The sequence below is a fragment of the Pyrgilauda ruficollis genome, unplaced genomic scaffold (assembly GCF_017590135.1).
Source record: "Pyrgilauda ruficollis isolate IOZ18807 unplaced genomic scaffold, ASM1759013v1 scaffold17, whole genome shotgun sequence".
NCBI lineage: Eukaryota > Metazoa > Chordata > Aves > Passeriformes > Passeridae > Pyrgilauda > Pyrgilauda ruficollis.
The window spans coordinates 4,009,668-4,030,391 of record NW_024515875.1 but is presented as its reverse complement, the minus strand read 5'-3'; the positions used below and the strand labels follow the sequence as shown (position 1 = coordinate 4,030,391).

General features: G+C 39.0%; 1 protein-coding gene across 6 annotated transcripts in view; it reads right to left on the bottom strand.

Moving 5' to 3' along the window:
* Window positions 1-20,724, bottom strand: part of PHLDB2 (pleckstrin homology like domain family B member 2) — a 66,063-nt gene that overhangs the window by 20,492 nt on the left and 24,847 nt on the right. For 3 of the 6 annotated variants that reach the window (XM_041463782.1, XM_041463785.1, XM_041463783.1), the window contains exons 5-11: window positions 19,673-19,816; window positions 18,686-18,823; window positions 9,042-9,170; window positions 5,333-5,488; window positions 4,462-4,572; window positions 3,637-3,726; window positions 330-473 (exon numbers count right to left, since the gene is read on the bottom strand). In XM_041463782.1, the coding sequence (XP_041319716.1) occupies window positions 330-473; window positions 3,637-3,726; window positions 4,462-4,572; window positions 5,333-5,488; window positions 9,042-9,170; window positions 18,686-18,823; window positions 19,673-19,816 (912 nt within the window). The remainder of the gene's footprint in view (window positions 1-329; window positions 474-3,636; window positions 3,727-4,461; window positions 4,573-5,332; window positions 5,489-9,041; window positions 9,171-18,685; window positions 18,824-19,672; window positions 19,817-20,724) is intronic. The other 3 variants (XM_041463784.1, XM_041463786.1, XM_041463787.1) reach the window with 2 other exon arrangements.

The window sequence follows — 20,724 nt, the reverse complement described above, 5'->3', positions numbered from 1 at the left end:
CATAAGCTTGTCCACAGACGGTTTCCCAAAGGTGCATTACATTATAGGGTTGGGCAGGCAAAGTTTGTCGCTTCGTGCTGCTTGGGTCATAAGAATTCACATTTTTTGGCCTTCAGAGTCCCATCTACTTCATCAAAGACACTTTACAGTTGGAGCAGTCCTTCAGCTTTACTATTAACCTGTCATCTGACTTGGTAACTGGCAGAGGCAGTTTGCTTTAGGGTCAGTTTGTTACATGTTGAATTACCAAAAAATAAAAAAATAAAGAAAATAAAAAAGACAGCCATGAAAGAACAATGCAAACAAAGGGAAATGTCTCTCAAACAAACCTCTTTATTTTGTGGCTGGCTCGTCAGCACAGCCGTGGAAGGCTCAGTGGCAACTGCTTCAACATCTGAGGGGGTCTGAGTGGAAGGGGATATATTCGTGGAATTGCCATACAGCTCACTAATTTCACTTACACTGATATAGCCCTAAAAGGAGGAATTCAGAAGTTAAAAGGAGCAAAAGCCAAAAAAGACATGCAAGAGTATTAATGTATCCAGTACAATGAAAGTTAGTTTAGAGTGATTCAGCCAAATATTTGTTATAAATGAAATACTTAATAATAAATAAAATAAAATAAAATTAGCATCAAGATTTTCAAATGTTAAATACTTGGATTCTGAAAATTGTTCTTAATTTAATTCCAGAAACGTTTGTGTAATCAAAATGCAAATGCACATTAAGCGTCCAAAAGATTTTACTAAAATGCAAATACCCTTTGGAAATTATGTAGCTCTTTCTCAGGAAAGCAGACTGGGTGAAATGGAAGAATAAATCTTATTCTGAGATCTTTTTACTTTTTTTTTGTCCCTGATTAAATAACCTGATTTGTTTCCTGCCTAAATATGAGGCTAATTTGAGTAAAGCAAATTACTAACAGAACTGGAAAGAACTTCTATAAGGACAAGCCGCTCTCATAAATTACACTAACATATCTTCCATTTGCATCGCCTGGAAGACACTTCCAAGTTTTATTTGTTACCAGAAGAACCAGGTAAGATGCTGCTAGTGTTAGCCTGCAGCCATTACAATTTGCTTTTTTTTTTTTTTTTAAATTAAGAAGTCATACAGAAAGTGATGGACTGAGGGATGGCACGAACATCAGTGTGCTGCTGCCTGCTGAGATTTATGCAAGCAGATTTGAGGGCAAAACGTGATTATTTCATGTATTTCAGTGTTAACTGCACAAATATTTTTAAAAAGTAAAATATGGATTCTAATCCATTGTGCATAGGATACCAGGCTGTAAAAAGTCAAAAGTCCCAATTTCTTATCCATAGAAAACAAGGCTGTACAAAAGTAAGAGTAAATCACTGTTGAAGCAATGCCATAAGGAAGAGCTAGAAATATGATTATTTTTAAATCAAGATGTAAAGCTGCTTTCACACTGACAGTGTGTGGTAAGGGCTGTGTTTCTATTACTGCACCAACATATGCTTCAGCAATTCTGTAAGAGAAGCCACAGACTGCTATACTATTTCTTCTTTTTAGAAATGCCTAAATTTACCAATGATCATAGAAGACAACTTGAAAAGAAACACTAACATTACTATCTATTAGCATAATTTTCAATGTATGATATCAGTTGGTTCAAGCATAGAAGACAATCCTGTAAAATTATGTATCATACAGTGAACAAAGCACTCTACAAATAGGAGGCAAATCTTAATTCTCATATTATTTGATGAGCCATTAATTGAGGAAACTGGCTAAGATACTAAAGTTTATCTTTCAAAGCATATGACTACAGTGCAGTAAAATAGAATCCAGAATGAATTAACATGAAACTTGCTTAACTGTCTTATAGTGGCAGTTTATCAGTAACCAAAACTCAGCAATTCTGCAATGCAATATTATGTTAATATCAAAGATATAAACACTTTCACCTTTATATGAAGAATATTCAGTTCCGACTCACAATGCCAGTGAGGATTTAGAAGGAGAATAAAAAATTAAGTAAGGAACAAATGACTGTGCTGTGCACTAGCTCAGACCCCTGTTACATTTAATTAAATAAATGGTTTCCAGTCAGATTAGTCATCCAAGTTAATTTTTTCAGCGCTGAACTTTTAAACAGCATTGATTTTCCTTGCTTATTTAAGTACTGGGATAAGCATCCAGCTTCTTTATGTGAGGCAGTGTTACTCTCTCTCTTGCTGTGCAGGCTGTGAGTCAGCTCACAATGGATGGCAGAGGGTTACAAATGTGCGCTTTGATGAAGAGGACTGGCAAACATTAGACCACAGACTCGGCTGATGCATAGCAACCCTATGGTGAAATGAACTGCTGTGCCAGCAGTCTCTGTAAGCCTGTCTTTGGTGCCTGATTTTCAAAAGTACCAGGACAGTCAGAGAAGAACTAAACTGGACCAAGGCAAACATGACATCTGGCAAAGGTATTTCTTTTGTAGGATAGAGCCTATGGAAACACTGAGGATGAAACAGATAACCTGTGCTGTTTCTTCTCTTATTTGCCCTGGAGTAAGTCCTGACTGCACTGCGGTGATCACACTGACGCCACTGAATAATCCATTTCATTAAAAAGAGTGTAGCCTCACATAATGCAGTTGCATTTTGAAGTATGTGAATAAACAAGCCATGAAGTGTATGTGAAAAAAAAAAACCAGATAGCACCCTTTCTCTAGTGAGAGAATGGGCAGATCCATCTCAAAAGGAGAAAAATTAAGCTTAGACTTGCCAGATGTCCTGGTGGGAGGTCAGATGTCCAGGTAAGAACACAGCCTAGGACACTAAAAGTCTAAGCAAGCAAGGAAGGGTGCTCAATCCCACAGACAAGTGTGAAACTGCACACTTGCAACTCAGAGATCAGATAAGTAAGACACCAGTTCCCAGGTGCTGAAAGGTTGTGGTTGCTTTAGACTTCGAGAGCCCAACTTCCCAGAGTAGCACCTACATCATTATATGTGGCAGACCTTGGTCAGCCCTGCAATACAAGCACATCCAGCAAGTTCAGTCAAAACTCTTAAGCAGAAGTTAATGAAGCAGCCATAGATGCCTGTCAGTGTATTTTAAATGTTAAATTTTCTGCTTCTTCTAACTGTTAAAAAAAGTGAAATAAATAGCTCAATATGTATCTTAGAAACCACAATAGCTTGAAGTCTTCAAATCAATGCTTTTTAAAAAGAACAAAATGGACACTTGTCATGCTTTAGTAAAGAGCCTTAGAATGAGGGAGGGGAGGCAATAATAAAATCTACAGGGCAAAAATAAGACCAGCTGTATTTTTACTTGAACAGTTATTCCCAGATCTCATTCTTCTTCAATGAGGTTTAATTGTCTACTTTGAGAAAATTACACATACACACACACTCTGCACACATAAAACCAATAATTTCTCCACAGCAAGAGATTAAAGTGATACCAGTTACATTTGGAAGAATGTTAAGAGAAGCTCATTTTTGCTCATTAATGAATCTAGCCTTCTGTGAATAAGTTAAAAAAAATTGTATGAAATTACTTTGTAAAGATTTGATGACTAGGACTTCACTCAATACTACATACTGAAGTGCTTCTGTATGAAGCATTATTAGAAGTTAGTTATGGTAATGTCAAAAGCAGAGAAACTCTTTACCTCTTTCAGACTATTGAGACTGACAGGAAATCCCTTTCCTCCAGAAAGTGTGGAATATTTCTTTTCCAGATTACAGAGATTTTCTTTTTCCTGTTAAAACCAGACATTTTATATTAAATACCAACAGTCACGTAATGAAAATAAATGTTAGCCATTTCCTTAACTATGTGAAGAAACACAATGGGATACAATACTGAAACTACACAGCAGAGCTTCAGCTTCATCCTTTTAGAACAGAACGGAACAAAATTGGATGTACAGAACAAAAAACAAATGAAATGCTTTATTTAACAACCATAGCCAAACCAAGTAAGTGCTCCTTCAGCGTTTTGAAAATGATGATTCTGTTTGGTGAGCTAAACATGGTTTCTCTCATGATTAAAAGCAGAACATAAAATGGACATGAAGGGTTCATGCCAGCTTCTTATTAACCAGATGTTAGCTGATGGGGAGTAGCTCATCCCATGGCCTCGCAGGAGCTATTACAAGCCAAAAATCTGAGCACTCTGTACAGAGTCCCACTAGCCACACGAGGAACACAGGCTTCCAGCTTTAGCACATGGGTGGGTGCCTCTGCTTGAATCCTTGGGGAAGAGGGCACCTCTAAAATGCTCTTGATTATCAAATGCCAGTAGTGTTTTCTCTTAAGAATATCTGCTGACTGACTGCAAAAGATTTCCTTTTTTTTAAAAGGTGAATGTCTGTCACATTATTACCAACTTGCTATCTTCTGCACAACTGATACTCTTCTTCTGCTCTACATTTTTTTATTCCATGAAATGCTCTTTTATTGCTAAAAATGTTTGAAAGACAAAAAATACTTACCCTTTGCAGCATCATTATTAAGTTGTTTTTCTCTTTTACAAAATGATCTTGTTCTCTTTGTGCTTGTTGGACAATATGATTGGCTTGTTTTTTGAGAGCAGAAATCTTTTCCTAATATAAGAAAACCACAATTTACGTGATTTATTTTCAAATCTCAAGACAACCTGCAGCAAAGATCCTGTTCATGAAAGTTCACTTATTCATATGCATGACTAAGCAGCAGGAAAATAAGTTTGTACAATACAGCTCATTCCTCTGAAGGAAATAATTAAGTAAGAATTAGACAGTGAAGTGAAAACTTATTCAAGAGACAAAAGAATAATTGCACGTTTTCTTTGATAATATAGTGACAAGCATCTATATACTGAACAGAACTGGCTTAGAGATCCAACCTCTGATTTCTGAAAAAAGTGGTATTAATTGATTGAGATAAGACCTTTCAAACAATTTTTTTAATTACTGTATTTTCTTAATTTGGTGTTCTACTATTATTTTAACAAAACCATTTAACAGCAAAATCAATATCAAGCCTAAAATAACTGCAGTTTTGTCCTGAGAGTACAAATCTCCTTTCTTAAAGAGGAAAAAAAAATCCAACTTTGGTACTTTTTTTGAGCAAATTAAAGGGTTTGATTTTCACATGAAATATGCAAACAGGGCATGAAATGTTATTAATTTCTTTCTTGTTGGATAAGTGCATTATTTGATCTGTGTGGGATGTCACTGGGCCATTGTCTTTGCTCTGCTTCAAAAACTCTTTCAAGGAGGAACGTTTTACATTATTTCCTGCAGATGGGCAGGTTGTACATCCATTTCCTTGCCCTTATGCTCAACAACAAAGAACAAATTAATTGAGTGTCGGTGCTGTTACCTTTCTACTGACAATGCTGCGCTGATATTCAGCTACTTCATGCAGGAGCTGTTTTGTCAGATTTTCCTTCTCTTCATCTAACCTGCTTTCATGTTCAAGCTGCTGAAATTCTAAATCTTCAAAGTGTTTGCTTTCTATGTCCAGAATATCAGCATCCTTAAGGAAAAAAAGAAAAAAGTAATATAAAAAAGCACAATAATGCTTTTGCTGACACCACAGTAGAGCTACTTACAAACAAACACAAAAATTGACCTAAAATTATATATTTCCTACAACATGTCTCACTAGGATCTCAATACTTTTAATGACCTTCTTGCACAATAAGAGAGTAAACGGGGCTAATTATTATTTTGATGTTGCTTTCTCCATCACCCCTACTGTGCCTCTTGCTAAGAAGCACCTGTACTGTGAGGGAGCTGTTTTGCAGCACTCAGAGCAAGTGCAGCCTCCCAAGCTGGCTGGGCTCTGCTGTAGCCTGGCTGGGACACCACCAAAGCCTGAACCCACCTGGTGAGGTTGTCACATGCCAAACTCAGAGGACATCTGCTTTCCAACCAAAAAGGACGAAGTATTGCACCAGTACCCCGGAAAACTGCACATGGAATTAACTGCTGAAAATTGCTCTCTGTCAATTAAGGACTCTAGTCATCCACCCTAGCCAATAGGTACAGACAGTAATTCAGGAAAAGGTATCAGCCCACTTTTTATGCATTCCCCTGAATTGATACCATGTTTTGTCAGAAAAAGAAGAAGTTGAATGCTGCAGAAATGAACCAAGAAAAAGAACACATCTGCCTTCCACTTAGGGATGATGAGATAAAACTCATGGTGCTTTTCAGCACAAGAAATGAATGCTACTCTTCCCTCCTGCAACATCTGTGCATTTATAATATGAATTCCTGTTTACAAGTTTCAGAGTGCTGAAGAAAAGGGTGTATTCAATAACTGCAGCATTAGTAAATGGTAAGGCTCTTTAAAACAAGCACATGACTTGCTACACAAGAAAACCTACATCCTGGAAGAATGCAAACTTGTTCCTTTTCTTATTTCAGCCTAAGGCAAAGGTTAGTGGCCAAGCTACTACTAACATAGGTCTCTACAAAAGGAATTCAAATGCAGGTTCCAGTGTACCAGAGAAAGACACAGGATGCAGAAACTGAAGAATCCAAGTTCCTACATGGAATACAAACATCTTCCCCTAACTCTCCAAAGATGTGCTCTTCACTTGCAGGAGATAGTGAAGAGATCAAAAGCAAAGATGTGGGCTAAAATTTACAGGAAAGCAGTTACCTACAATACAGAACTAGCCAGACATCTTCAGCATCCCTAAAAAAACCAAAAAGGCTTTGCCTGGGCCATGAAAGTCAGTGAATGCAGCCTATTGTACACAACAGTAATTGCTACTGAGACAGTAGAACAGACTTCAGAGAAGGCAACTGATGATGAAAAAGCCAACTGGAGGCATTTAAAATACACTTCCTGCCCAACAGGGAGGGTATATATGTGTTTCAGGCACAGGAAAGCAAGAATTTGTCATCTGCCCACTCCAACTCAAACTCCAGACCCACCCTGCAGCCAGCTGCTACAATGAAATTGGCAGCCCACTCCCCTGGGCAAAAATTACTGAAGCCCCAGGAAACTACTGGGAATTTGTCTCCTTCATGCCCTCCTCATTGTCAGTAAAGTAGCACAACAGAACATGTTGCAGACTCAGGTATTTCACAGGATGGTTTGGGTTGGAAGGGACCTTAAGGATGACCTCATTCCAAATCCCTGCCACGGGCACGGTACCTTACATTAGACCAAGTTGCTCAAAGTTCCATCCAACCTGGCTTTTAACACTGTCATGGATGAGGAATCTACAAGTTTTCTGGGCCACCTGTTCTAGAGCCTTACCGACATCCGAGTAAAAAATTTCTGCCAAACATCTGATACGAGCCTCCCCTCTTTCAATTTAAAGTAATTGTGTTATCACTACCTGCTCTTTTAAAAGGTGCCTCTCCAATTTTGCAGAAGACCCCTCTAGGTACTGGAAGGAGCTGTATGGGCTCCCTGGAGCCTTCTCTTTTCCAGGCTGAACGCAGCTCTGTCAGCCATTCCTCACAAGAGCAGTGCTCCAGCCCTCTGGTCATCTTTCTGGCCTCCTCTGAACTCACACAGGTCCATGTCCTTCTGTTTTTGGGAATCCCAGTTATTTTTGGGGAAGATATTTTCTCTATTTTGGGTACAATACTTAATTTATTTCATGACTGCTCTCACCTTTTGAGATCAGTTTGAGAGCTACCAGGCACTAGTTCAGTAATAATTTCTACTGCATGGACCACAGCAGCCACAGCAAACTCCCATTACAACTGGCCTGGAACAATGTGCAATAGAACTGGACACTTAACCATACCCCCACATTTCAAGTTTTGTCCCACTTTCAAATCCAAATTAATTGTTAAGACAACTTGCAAGGAACAAAAATAATTTAAAAAATACAAATTAAAAAAATTAACCAAACAGATTTTTAGAAGAATCTTGGTGGTCAATAGTGAAAAGAGATTTACTACCATCCCACAGCAACAAGACTGCAGCATCTCATGAATTAATACATTCAAGCATGTGACTGCAGAGGAAAAGCTTCCTTTCCTTTTAATATGTATGAGACATTACATAATACTCCCCCTTTTTTTTTAAGGTAACACACAAAAGTTTTAAGTGTCTCAAAACAAGCAAACTTTCTGTAGCAACTGAGAATTTAACATTGTTGCTTCCAAAGCTCGGCTATTTATTTTTGCTCTTTGAAAAAACAAAATAGAATTCTACAAATAAAACAACATCTAAAGAGTATTTCCTATAAAGCAAAAGAGCCTTTTTTTTTCATTATTGCTATTACAGCCTTTATTCCTGACACAAACACCCAAGACAGAAAAAAAGATTTAACTTTTAGATGGCCTCTTGAGCTTCCCATACTGATGCTTTTAAAATTATTTCCCCCACCAACTAAAGCTAACTATATGTGCTGTATAATGTACTTAAGGCTAATGAATACTAAGATTTTTTCACAGAAACTAAGGGTGCTTTCACTGACAATATTCTAATTTTTTTGCTTACAAATAATACAAACTAAAATCAAGTTGCAATCAGACTTTATGAAAAGTTTATTTATACCAGTGTGACACTGTTGAAAATATAGAACAAAATAAAGCTATTTTAGAAAGTGGTAAAATCTTCAAAATTAATTTTTCAAACTACAGTTCAGGCTAACAGCTAAGTTATATATTGAAAAAAAGAAGTAATCCATAGCTTCACCGAGAGGGTAATTTACAGGCCAATTCCTGTCTTTGCTCACACAGGTAAAGAATTATGTTCTACCATCCATCTAAACATCACAACAGCTTCCACATCACCCAGCAGGCCTAAAGGGCTAATTACAGGCAAGTGACGGACAGCTTCAGAAACATTCAACACCAAATGATTTCTAATCCACACATTTGCACGTTACTTGTTTGCAATCATGCACATAATCTCTTACAAGCATTCCACAAAAACACCCCAAGCCATAACTCCCATGACTATTACAATTCTAAGTTGCAAATATGTTCACACACTGGATACTTGAAAGAGAAAATGTTACACTTAGCTACAAGGAAAAAAAAAAAAAAAAAGGAAATTAAAAATTAACAAAATAAAAAAAATTAGTGCAATCTTGAAACTTGCTACTGACCCTCTTCAGCTGCTGCTGTAACTGTTCCCTCATGGACTCAGGGCAATTATCAAGCTGCGTCTTCTGCTCGGAGTAAAGCTCCTGAAGCCTCTCTAGTTTTTCCCTCTCAGCATCAAGTTTTAATTTTTCCTGAAGCATGAACCAGAAAATAAAGACAATTACCTTCAAACCCAAGCAGTTGTTAGTGATTATGACAGTGTGTGGCAAAACCTTACTAAACAGTTGAAGCACGCAGGTCAGAGACAGAAAACTCGTTAGTTGAAACGCAGTGGTGGGATGCAAAAGAAACAAAACAAAACATTCATCATTTTAGTGGGTGATTAATTCTCTCCCTCATCACTGTGCTTTGGACCTGTGCCTGGACAATGCTGTTAAAGACCCACACCCAAACACTTGTCTCACCTAATGTAAAAAAATAAATAAATAAGGGAACTGTAGCCATGTCAGTGAGGTAACTGATGAAGCTGAGAGAGAAAAAGTAGCTTTTAGGAAGCAAAGTAGATGGAAAATTACTGCAGTTTTGCAGTGAGAGAGAAATGGACCTTCCTAGGAGAATCAATTTCATGCCTGTGTGGCTCTGTACAGATAAGGACATTTAGGAAGCAGTGAAAAGCCAGAATGAGACAGAGCATTATAAAGAAATAACTCTTGACCAGGAAATCCTGTTGCAGCAGAAACACCAAGTGATCCAGCAAATTTGCTTCAGGATATAGGAACTGCAACATGTCCATGGGGATCACAGGGGACAGCTTTCCTGGCCTCCTTCAACTAGTTCAGCTTTCCTTTTGTTCCACTCAAGCAGCAGTACTCAGAACACTGCTTCTCACCCTCCCAAGCCTTTGGCCTTTTAATCTTTGTAATCAAATACTACATGATTTACTCTGCAATACTATTCCAAAGACTGGCTGCACATCACTTAAAGCTTGGCTGTAGACTGTTATTTATCTATAGACCAAAGTTTGGGAACCAATAAATCAGAGCACAGACCATTTTTTCAATGTCTTTCACTAGCCGACATGGCAGATGCATTTTCTCCAATTCAGCAATTAATAACTGGAAAAAACAATTTATGCCTGATATGCCAGGCATAAATAATCAAGTAAGTCCCTGAAGCCAGGCTCTCTGCTATCTTCTAGCATTACACCTGTAGAGCTCTCTTCTCCTACTTGTTCTGTGGTAATGCATTTCCTTCCAGATGGTCTCTAGCTCTCCTTAATACTCAAGAATTAGCAGTATTCTGATACTCCAAAAACAGTTGAGTTCTGTCACAGCATCTACTCATTTCCACTTTTTCCAGTCCCAACTACTATTTAATTTTGAAATCAAATGTGTGGTACAGCAGGTACTGTATGATCGGACATTGCATCACCCTTTGCCATAGAGAAGGAATGTCTTTCACTACACGGTACTTGCCATTTCAAACTGTGGGAGAACTTAATTTTTGCTATGCCTGACATGTTTCTCAAACCGTAATGCATGGCAGAGGCATAGTAATGAACATGTGCTAGCTGCCTGCTTTCTTTATGGTTTTATCTCTGAGTGGGACCATGAGCTGGGATTCAGTTTTCCCAGTATTTAAAAACAACAGGAAGAATTTTTATTGAAGTTCAACATCAACCAGAGTCCCAGCTCCATTATGTTCATTTACACGTGCAGCTCCTCAGTTCATACAATCAGATGAACATTATGCTGAACACAAATACATTTTATTAAGCTTGTGAAAATGAGCAACTGAGCCAGCATATTCTATGACCTGAACTTCCTGTACTAGCCTCTGTCTTACAACAGCAGCAGCAGGCATCAGAAATACAGAGACTGTAGCACAAGGGAGCTGCACAATGAGGGAGAAGCATGCAACTCCTGCGATGTCACCTCCAGACCACTGTTCCCAAGAAGCCCCATTTGCTGAATCATCCTTACTTCCAATACAGAAAGAAAGCTATGAATAAACAGGTAGCTCCCCTCCTCAGAAACTCTGTTGTCCATTTAACACTCAGCCCACAGTCTACCACCTTGTTTCACACTTGCCTTTTCTGTCCACCTAGCCATCCAAAGCAGCATGGACTTCTCTCACCTTAGGTGCAGTGCCTCTGAAGCTATAAATAGCTCTCTAAATGTCTACGCACTGCTATTAGCATGCTCATTCATCAAGAAGCAAGTTGAACCTTGAGTGTGAGGAGACATCACCAACAAGGATAAAACTCCCTGAGAATCCTGCCAGAGATACTGTTACATGCCTCAAGAAATTAGAAATGTATTCCTTTGAGATTGAAAGCGATACTCATCTGGTCTATTTATAGCATAGGAAGTGCTAATAGCCCGCCAAATTGGCTCCCTTCAAAATGTGCAGTCTTAACAGGAAATATCACTTTCAGCAATGAGAGGCATTACGTGTTTTGCAGCTGTGGAGTTAAGTTCACTGATGTCTCAGGCTGTGCACTGGTGAAGTCCATTTAATTCACAAAAAGTATTTGAATGAGAAATTTTTCATACAGTGTTTTCTATAAATGAATCAAGACAAGTTCTTCTAGAAGATTTGTGACCTTGCAAGCCTGTGCAAGATGCAGCTGTGGCAGGCCTGTGGATGACTCCATATCTGTTTGCTCCAGAGCAACTGGCAGCAACGGCTGAGAACAGAACCCATGCTCCCGCTGCTCATCCTCATTTAACCTCAGGAGCTGGGACGTGGTTAATATGTCTCTACAGAAAGCTAGAGGCACATCAGCTGCAGTCTGGCTGAATTTTTAACATCCTATTTCCAGAGAAAACAAGATGTTGATCTGGTCTTAGCCTACTGCCCAACTTGGTCTATGGTCTGCCTCTACATGAATGTTATGAACGAATGTGGGGGTCAGCCCGAATACAAAGCAGGACTGACTTGGGGTTTGATCATGCTTGGGGCAATGCTTGGATCAGTTTTGGAGGACTTCTGGGAATTGCGGAGGACAGCAGTAAAAAGAATTGACATGTGACACTGTCCCCAAAGGCAGAGATGGGATGTCAGCAGAGAATACACAGTATGAATACCAACCCTAAGTTACCACCATGAGTCAGAAAAGGAAACCAACCTTTAGATCTGGTAAAATTGATTTGAGGGCAATGAAAGAGAAAAAAAAGACTATATATACACAACACATCTCATAGATGATCATGACAGAGAGGAGAGAAAAGGATGGTGTTAAAGGCAAATCATAGCCCCTACAGGAATGGAAACAGGAAGAAGGAGAAACAAAATTGCTCAGTGCTGTCTCCAGTGGTTGAAATGCCCTATGCCTGATCAATACTGCCACTTTAAGCCTTAGTGGTTTTCCACACCCTTTCTGCAGAGAGCTGCTGCTTTTCAGTTTGTCTTTCATCCCAGTCTTCTATTGCATGTAGGCTGGCTGGCTAAAACTGTAGACCAACATGTGGCTGCATGGACATATGCTCTGTGAACCAACCTTTCTTCATAAACTCATCAAAACTCTGAAGAAATTAAGAGTAAATTGGATGGAATAGAGAAAACTTCTTGAAAATCCAGCTAAAAACTGGACAAAAACTCCCTAAACAAGTAAGAACACTATCATTTTTTCAGCTCACTGTGAAATGCATTGTATGGCTAGGTGATTTGGGCTTACTCACCAATGTTCCAAATCTCCCTGTCCTCCAAAACAACACAAAAAACCCACAAGACTCCCCAAACAAATAAAAAAACCCTCTCCAAATGCCAAGGTACGTGTTAGTTTCAGAGAGAAATTGTAAATAAGCCTACAAGGCAAATGAAAGAAAAATCCCAACAAGTTAATGATTCACTTCTAATACTTTTCATGACCTAGTCTGAAATACTCCAGGATCTTCCTCAGACCAACTCACTTATAAATCATCACGTTTTAAGGTAGCAACATCTCATAAACCACATTAGACTTCAGACATGCACAGTCAGTCCCTCTCTGTATGGAATCAGCTAGTCTCACAAGTCTCACAGGTTTCTGAGAAATGTAATTGCATATAACTGACCAGAAAACCCCACTGAAATAAAAGTCTCCTGTGCAAACTGCACATGCTCCTTTTCTGTATTTTCTGACTATTCTTTCTTGCATTCCTCTATCTCTTTAAGGACAGATGCATGAAACTTGTCACAATTTTCTTCTTTGTCACTAAATCCCAGTCAGTTTCATGACAAAAGCTATTAAGAAAATAACAGGCATATGAAAAGGAACATAGTAAGACAGAAGAAGGTTGTTCATAGTAGTTTTTTTTTCCTGTGTGAGTGGTAACTAATTTATTACATAACAGTTTGTATTCAGTGATGGCATCTATACAAAAGATCTCAATAGTTTTGTTTCAGATGTGTCTATTAATCTACTAATAGGCATTTTAAATCAGAGTAAGCAATCCCTCTGCTTCAAGTAAATAAATCCCAATAGGTGCACACATTAACCTGCTCCTAAGACTACTCCAGTATTTTGGAATTTCTAAGCTCATTCTCTGACCATTGCAATGTGTTGTCCCAGTGAACACATGGAGGGACAAAAGAAAGCCTGTGATTCTATAGCACTGTTCCTTCATGAGTATAAAAGAGGAAACAATCATCCAAACCACAAGAAAAAACCATTCAAGTTAGAAAATTCAAATTCTTATAGTCTTCAATATCTAGATGACAGTAAGAGGAATTCCCATTAGGGATATAACTCATTCTGATACTTCTCTCATGAATGTTTTAAAAGAAAGCTCGTGAATTCAGGTTTTTCTCATTGAGTCTTTGTAATCCTCTTCGTGGTCATTAGTGTTCTCTCTACAGGATATCCTTATGTGGATATATCCAGCAGATACAAGTATTCCTCTAAACATCTAATCTTGTTCATTGTGTCTTAAGGAGGCAGGTAATGTTATGGACATGGTAGCTCATCCTTTTAAAATACTTGCTTACATCTTGTTGAACTGGAATCTGACCAGTAAATATTTAAGAGGCTATGCTGTAAGACATAAATTTGTCACATTCTTCAGGATAAAATCCAGCAGTGGGAATTTGCATCCAGAAGAGGAAGGATTGAGGAGAGGGGCAACCAGTATATTTAACTTTGATTGCTGATGGCTCATCAGACAGCTGCTCTTTCCTTTACTCTATTCTTGCAAGTCTTTGCAGTACAAATTCAGCAGAAGCTGAGCTTCAAATGTTTTGGCAGGTCTGATATATTCTGTTAATGACTGAAAAAATATTTCCACAAAGGCATGTGGACAAAATTAAACGTATTCCAAAAAAGATGAGTTATCCCCTGCCAGCTGATCCTGAAAAGGGACAGGAAACCCAGGCTGATAAAGGAGTTCCATAGTACATATTTCTCCATGACATAAGGCAAAGGTCCTCTAGAAGAAAAGGAATAATCTCCCTCTCTTTTTTAAGACTCTCAACTTTTGCATAAATACTGATTTTGAAGCGGTCTCCCAAAACTCCCATTTAGCTGTGATTACTTCCCACAGCACATCTGCTGAATTCACTACTAATTTTCAGTTATTCTTGTTTATTCATGCTTACTGATCTAGTTTTTCTTTCCCTGGCTATGCCGTTACTTTCAGCCTCATGCTTTACTTGGAGACACAAGGTGCAGGGAATCATTAACCATCCTTCTCCACATATGCTGGGCTGCATGTTTTAAGATGGCACAGATTATTGAACCACTGTGTGAAAACAAAGTACATTGCAGTGCTGGATGACATCCACGCAAATACAATTTTCTCCAATTTCCTTATGGACAAATATCAATCCTGATCTCACGAGCGAAGGTTCATCAGAGAGACGTCGCAAACACAAACAGCACCCTGGGCCTGAGGTGCTGTTCCACAGGGAACAACCACATCATTATTGTACGCTAGCAGAATTGCCATGGTAACTACAGGGAGCTACGCCCTGGTGGCAGGGAAAAGAGAAAAGCTTCACCTGCTTGCTTGTTTCGGCTACTGCCCAGCTCAGCTCCCTCTAGAGCAAGCTGCACTCAAAGTAATTTTGTCAAGATCCATAACTAAGCTCTTTCCCAGAGAGCTTCAAGCTGTATCTGTCAAATTGTGTTACAAAGGACTTATCAGGGCTCTCTCTGCATAAATGGAACGTGTGATTAATAGCTTAATAACTGATATTCACATATGTAGGTCATCATCTTTTTCTGTAGAGAAGAATGGAAGAAGAAAGGAAGAAGAAAGGAAGCTGTTCTCAAGAAGGCCAGATAAGGAGGCAAAAGTTGGGCTTTTCTCCATATCCTAGCATGGTTTCCAGCATAGCTGAAAGTACAGGCCATGTGAAACAGCTCTGGAAGTAGCTACTCCAGCCAGGACAACTGAGTCCTGACAGCACTTGTAGCTCATAGACAAGCCAGGTACCACACCAAAACTATGCCAACTCCAGCAGGGTTGCTGAAAGTTTCTGTCATCTTTCTGAAATGGCAATCACCCATAGCTCTGATTTTCAAAACCCAAGTAAACCAATACAAGTTGCTTCCAATGTGTGTGGCGGCAGAACCGCAAAGGCAAGGGAAATGCTTTCAACACCCCTGAGGGTGTGCACTACATCGTCTTCCCCACTGGTTCACTCGTCCTCTCCCCCCGTTAGTCCTGCCTCATGATCTGAGAGGGTTAAGCACTGGACTCGGATGAGACCAGCATGCAGCTTAAAATATAACGTACAAACCCACTCACAAAATGGGACACAGAGATATTGCACCACAGCAAAAAGCACACCGACAGCCCAAACCTGAACTTACTCCTGCCTTCTGACTTCCAGTATGTTTTCCAGTCAATTCTTTTGCCTTGCAAGGACTAAAAATTGTGGCTTTAATACTCTGAAAAAGTTGGCAAAACTTTGTGTCATCACCTAAATGAAATGTGCACAGGGCATTTAAAAAATAATTTAAAAATCCCCAAATAGTTAGGTAGAAGGTAGTGCAAAAGCTTCGACAAACAGTTCATTTCAAGTACATAACATGCCCAAAAATTAGATTGTAGTTTATTATCTCTCTTTTTAAGAATTTCACAGGTTTTTCAAACAAGCATACAGTTAAGGATGAGACTCAAGCAGGCAGGAGTTTCCTGTCAAACAGGTGCCAAGTTCAGTGGCAAATTCCATGAGATGCTCAAGCTGCTCCAGAGACAAGTGCCATCATATACAGCAGTAATGCCCCCACCATCGAATGAACTCTCCCTCTCACCTCCAGACCACGAACACCGTGTGGTATATTCAGATATCACTCCCTTACCCTGGCAGAAATGTAACCACTGTTCAAGATATGGGACTCCAACAGCTTCTTGCCTTGAAGCCCCACCAAAACCAAGACCCCAGCTATCAGTAGGGGTGAAACATTCAGGTAACTAATAGAAACTGTGGCCAACTTGTAGACACTGGGACACTTGTTTTAGCAAGACATAACACAAAAAGTACCATCAGTAGAGTAGAAACTCCTGGTGAAAACCCAAGCCTTAATTCTGTCCTAAGTTTCAAATTATTCCAGCAAAAGGGACCACCTATTACCTCCACCTGAGCCCACTTTTTGTGGGTGGGGGTTGATCCTGTATTACTCCAGAGCCAAGATGTATCTTGACGCAGCTCTGCATGGCTTGAACTTCAACACAGATACAATAAGCAAGCTTTAAAAAATGCTACCGTTTCAAGCCAGCCGGAACTGTTATTTGTTGGCAGGATCAGTGCCATCTGTTTTGCTGGCTGACACCACTTTCCCTAGAACACTTCAGCTGTCACTTTAAATTTTACTCCCTTTGTAGAAGCCCATCTCACATTTCTATTTTCAACTTTCACTTTTATGCAATGCTTTCAGACATATTCCCAAAAAAAACCCCAACTGTGAGTGTATTCCTGCAAAGACAATTTCAGTATTAACTGAGTCATGGCTCAGCTACTAGAGCACACACTCACAGCTGGCTTTCTTTGTTTAAAACAAAGAGGAACACAAAAGAAAACACAACTAAAATTTTATAGCTGATCTGACTAGTGCCATGCCTCATACTGAAAAAAATGTTTTTAGTGAACTTGCCTTTTAAACAAAAAGTGTTTTTTATAGGCTGCTTTCCATGTTTCATTTCACCTGAAAATTTAAACTAGACCTATACACTAACAGGTGGCTGCAAGGAAATTTAAATTTCATGCAGATTTTACAATAACTCCCACTACTTTAACTGAACTTTCAGGCTACTGGAAAGGCAATACAAAAGATCTCTTGAATTTCTGAACATGTTATTTATTACCACTTACCAACCAAAACTTCCAGCAGCATTCTTTTGAACAGCATGTGGTTGCACACCCTATCTGCTGATACCCAGTTTAAACTCATCTTTCTGCTAAAAAGCAAGTATGAAACGTGTCCCATAGGCAACTTAAAATGTGACCACAGGCAACACTGAAAGCTGAAGGATCAGTGAGGGGTACACAAGCACAAGGAAAAATGCAGACAGAGAAGTTCAGGGAGGTTCAAACTCAAACTGGATGTGCACTCTCTGCCCACAAAGCGGAGATGTGGGAGCACCATTCTCCTTTTCAGACACAAGCTTGATAAGCAGAGCGACAAAACAGCAACCAGGCTCCTGACAGGGCAGGCAGAAATCAAGGACAGAAAGCTCAGAAATAAAACAATGCAAGCTGTAAAATGTGAATTGAATTGGAACTGTGAACGTGCTAAAAACATGCAGCTTTTCTAAGCAAAAAATGCAGAAGACTTCCAGATATTTCTGGAAAGCTTAAGAAAAGAAGAGAGACTAGCTAGAGCAATTCCACAAGTGACAGGTCTAAATTATGAGGTAGAGAATGAAATTTTAAAAGGAAACAACATTGGCTGAAATCCCTGGAAAAACTTCCTGACCTTGAGGTATTATTGGCCATGGTAGATCCCCTGTGGAGAAGGGAACAGCATGCCTGAAGAGGCCAGCAAAGAGCCCATTGGAGGGAACCAGCACTCCCTGACGTGTGTGATGCAACTTCATCTTGCAGGCCCTTTCCATTTCTGCACTTAAAATCTTCTTATACTGCTATCTTATTTTAGAAGTATATGCCTATCTATTTCTTGTATAGTTGAGAAAAATTAAGTAGGTGACTGTATATCAAAACTAATTAATTTCTGAGACTTAATTACAGAGGGAATATTCTTCAGTACTTAAATTGTCAGTCAGCAAACAAAACAATATAATGACTTTAAAATTACATACTTGATGGATGTCTTATATTATATATTCTATATGATATTAGATAAAAACTGCACCCTTTTTCATTTTGCTCCTTTGCTGAGAAAATAATTTCTTTTTTTTTCCTCCAAATTATATAAAGGAGGGTACTGGAACAGATATTAATCAATTAATAATGTTCTTTTAAACAACAGATAACCCAAGAACAAGTCCTATATGAAGTGTTTTTATTATTAAAAGTATCTTCACAGTAGGTCAGGTCTTTCTATTTTAGCTTACTATATTTTGCTTGTCAATCATACCTTGGAAAACAATACTGTGAAAGGGAAATGATAGTGAAACAATAATTTTTTCTTCCATATTTATCAAGCAAATTTACTTACAGGCAGTATTTAATCAAATAAGCTCCATTAATATTAATAATAAAAAATACTTTAAAAATCAAGGGGAACAGAGAACACATCAGGCAACAACAACTGAATTACCTTTGTCTTTTCACCAATAATATTTCTCTCCAGTTCAGCTATTTTTCTGTTTAGATGATCCAATATTTCCTTTTCTTTCAGCAGCTCTGTTGTTTCAGATTTCTGTTCCCCATCCAAAAGGGCACATTCCATATCCAACTAGGAACACAAAACATTTTTCAGAAGCAGTCCAGAATCAGAAGAAATCTTGATACACATTATTTTCAGGGGGGAGGGGAATGAGTTGGTTCACAAGAGAAAAATATTTTTTAAAAAGGGGAGGGGAAAAAATCATCCCATAAGTTTTTCTGCCACAAAAGTTAAAAAGAGGTCACAAATTTGAGAAAAAGTGAAATTGCAGCATAAAATAGTGCAAAATAAAGCCCAAACCAACTTTAGCTTGAAGATTCTTTCTTCCAAAACTTTTTGTTTTCCAACTCTTCTCTGTGCTTCCTCCTGTCTCTGTGCCCAGGCTCCATAGGAAACCCTTCTGGAACAGCTGTTTCTTTCCTGCTGCTGATAATTGGAGCACGCACAACCCAAATGCCTGGCCAGCTTAGTTTGCAACTGTGACATTCCAGAAGTCAACAGGGTGCCAACCTACCCTTGCCACTGTAAAGCCAAGGAGGACTGAAAGGAAGTTGTCTCACTTCCTTTCTCTTTAAACAGTCACAGGAGATACCACCATAAAACTCCCAAGTGACACAAGGTATTTGGATTAACTGAGTGACCATTAAACAAGCAAGATTGTTCCAATTCCACTTCAGAGTGTAATGGTTACAGCTGGGAAAGGCTAATCCAAGCATCATAAGCATCCCCCAGCTGGAGAAAAATACCCTTCATAGCAGGAGCCTGCCAGGTTTATTATTCTGGTGAAAAAGCACAGAATATGAAGACTACACACATCCACAAGTTCCTGCATGTTGTACTTGCTGAACCCACCAGACTTCTGCTATGTAGGCACACGCAACAGCCAAGACATGGAAAACCAAAAACATGTTTTCATACCTCTCTTGAGGATTCATCCATCTGGTCATTTAAATCTTTGATCTTCTGCTCAAGTTCTTCCAAGTTATTCAGTATTATTATGCGTTCCTCCTCCAGTCGACCAAGCTCCTGCCTTCTCTGCTCTTCACTGGTGCATTCTGGTATCTGCAGTTGCACATCACAAGAGGTTCATTAGAAAAAGAGGCAAATGCTGCCTTTTCTGTCCCCCTTTCATATGGTTTTCATTTTAGACAAGTATGGCACTGTTGGTTTTGAACCCATTACATATTTCCTATCTACTATATTGCTATTTCTATATTTAGGAGGTGTACAAGAGAAACAAACACGATACTTTACTTCCAGGCATTGGAAGTAAATACTATACTTAAAAGTAAATACCATTCATTCTAAAGGAATTACTAAAACTTAACCTTTGAGAATACTTTACATGCTGTGCTATTTAGGTTGTGAAAATCCAATTTTTCCCTTATAAAAATAACACAGACAGATGAAGACACTTTTTATGCAAATTTCAGCTGTTCATTTAATACAGGCCAGGAGGCAGGATAGGACATTTTTGTAACCAGCGTTTAAGATGGGTGGCTTCTGTAAAATAAGGACAAAAGTTGGTCCTATCTCCCCAGGTAGCACTGAGGAAGAAGCACCTTTAATGATCCTTTTTTTCATTGCTATTTCCTTACTAGATACCTGTGTCAAGAATTAAACAAGATTAGGAAGAAAATACCTGGGATCTTACACCATCCAACACTAGATCAAACACTGAGTGTTTGATCCAAGTACTGAGTTTGAATTCTTCACGTTCACCTGAGCCCAGGGGTTTGCAATCCACTTCCTCTGGGAAGGCTGCTGGCGCATTATCCCCAGCCAGGATTAGAGGTGGGCTGCATGCAGGGCTGCGCAGTCACCTCTGGGCCACACAGCCTTGCTCAAGAGAGGCTCAGTTCAGCTACTGAATTGCTACTCTGAGAGCAGGCATTTTATTCTGAACAAATGTGAGCTCAGTATTTCAAAACGAGCTGCACTTCAATAACGCAGTTGCTTGCTGGTGCTTT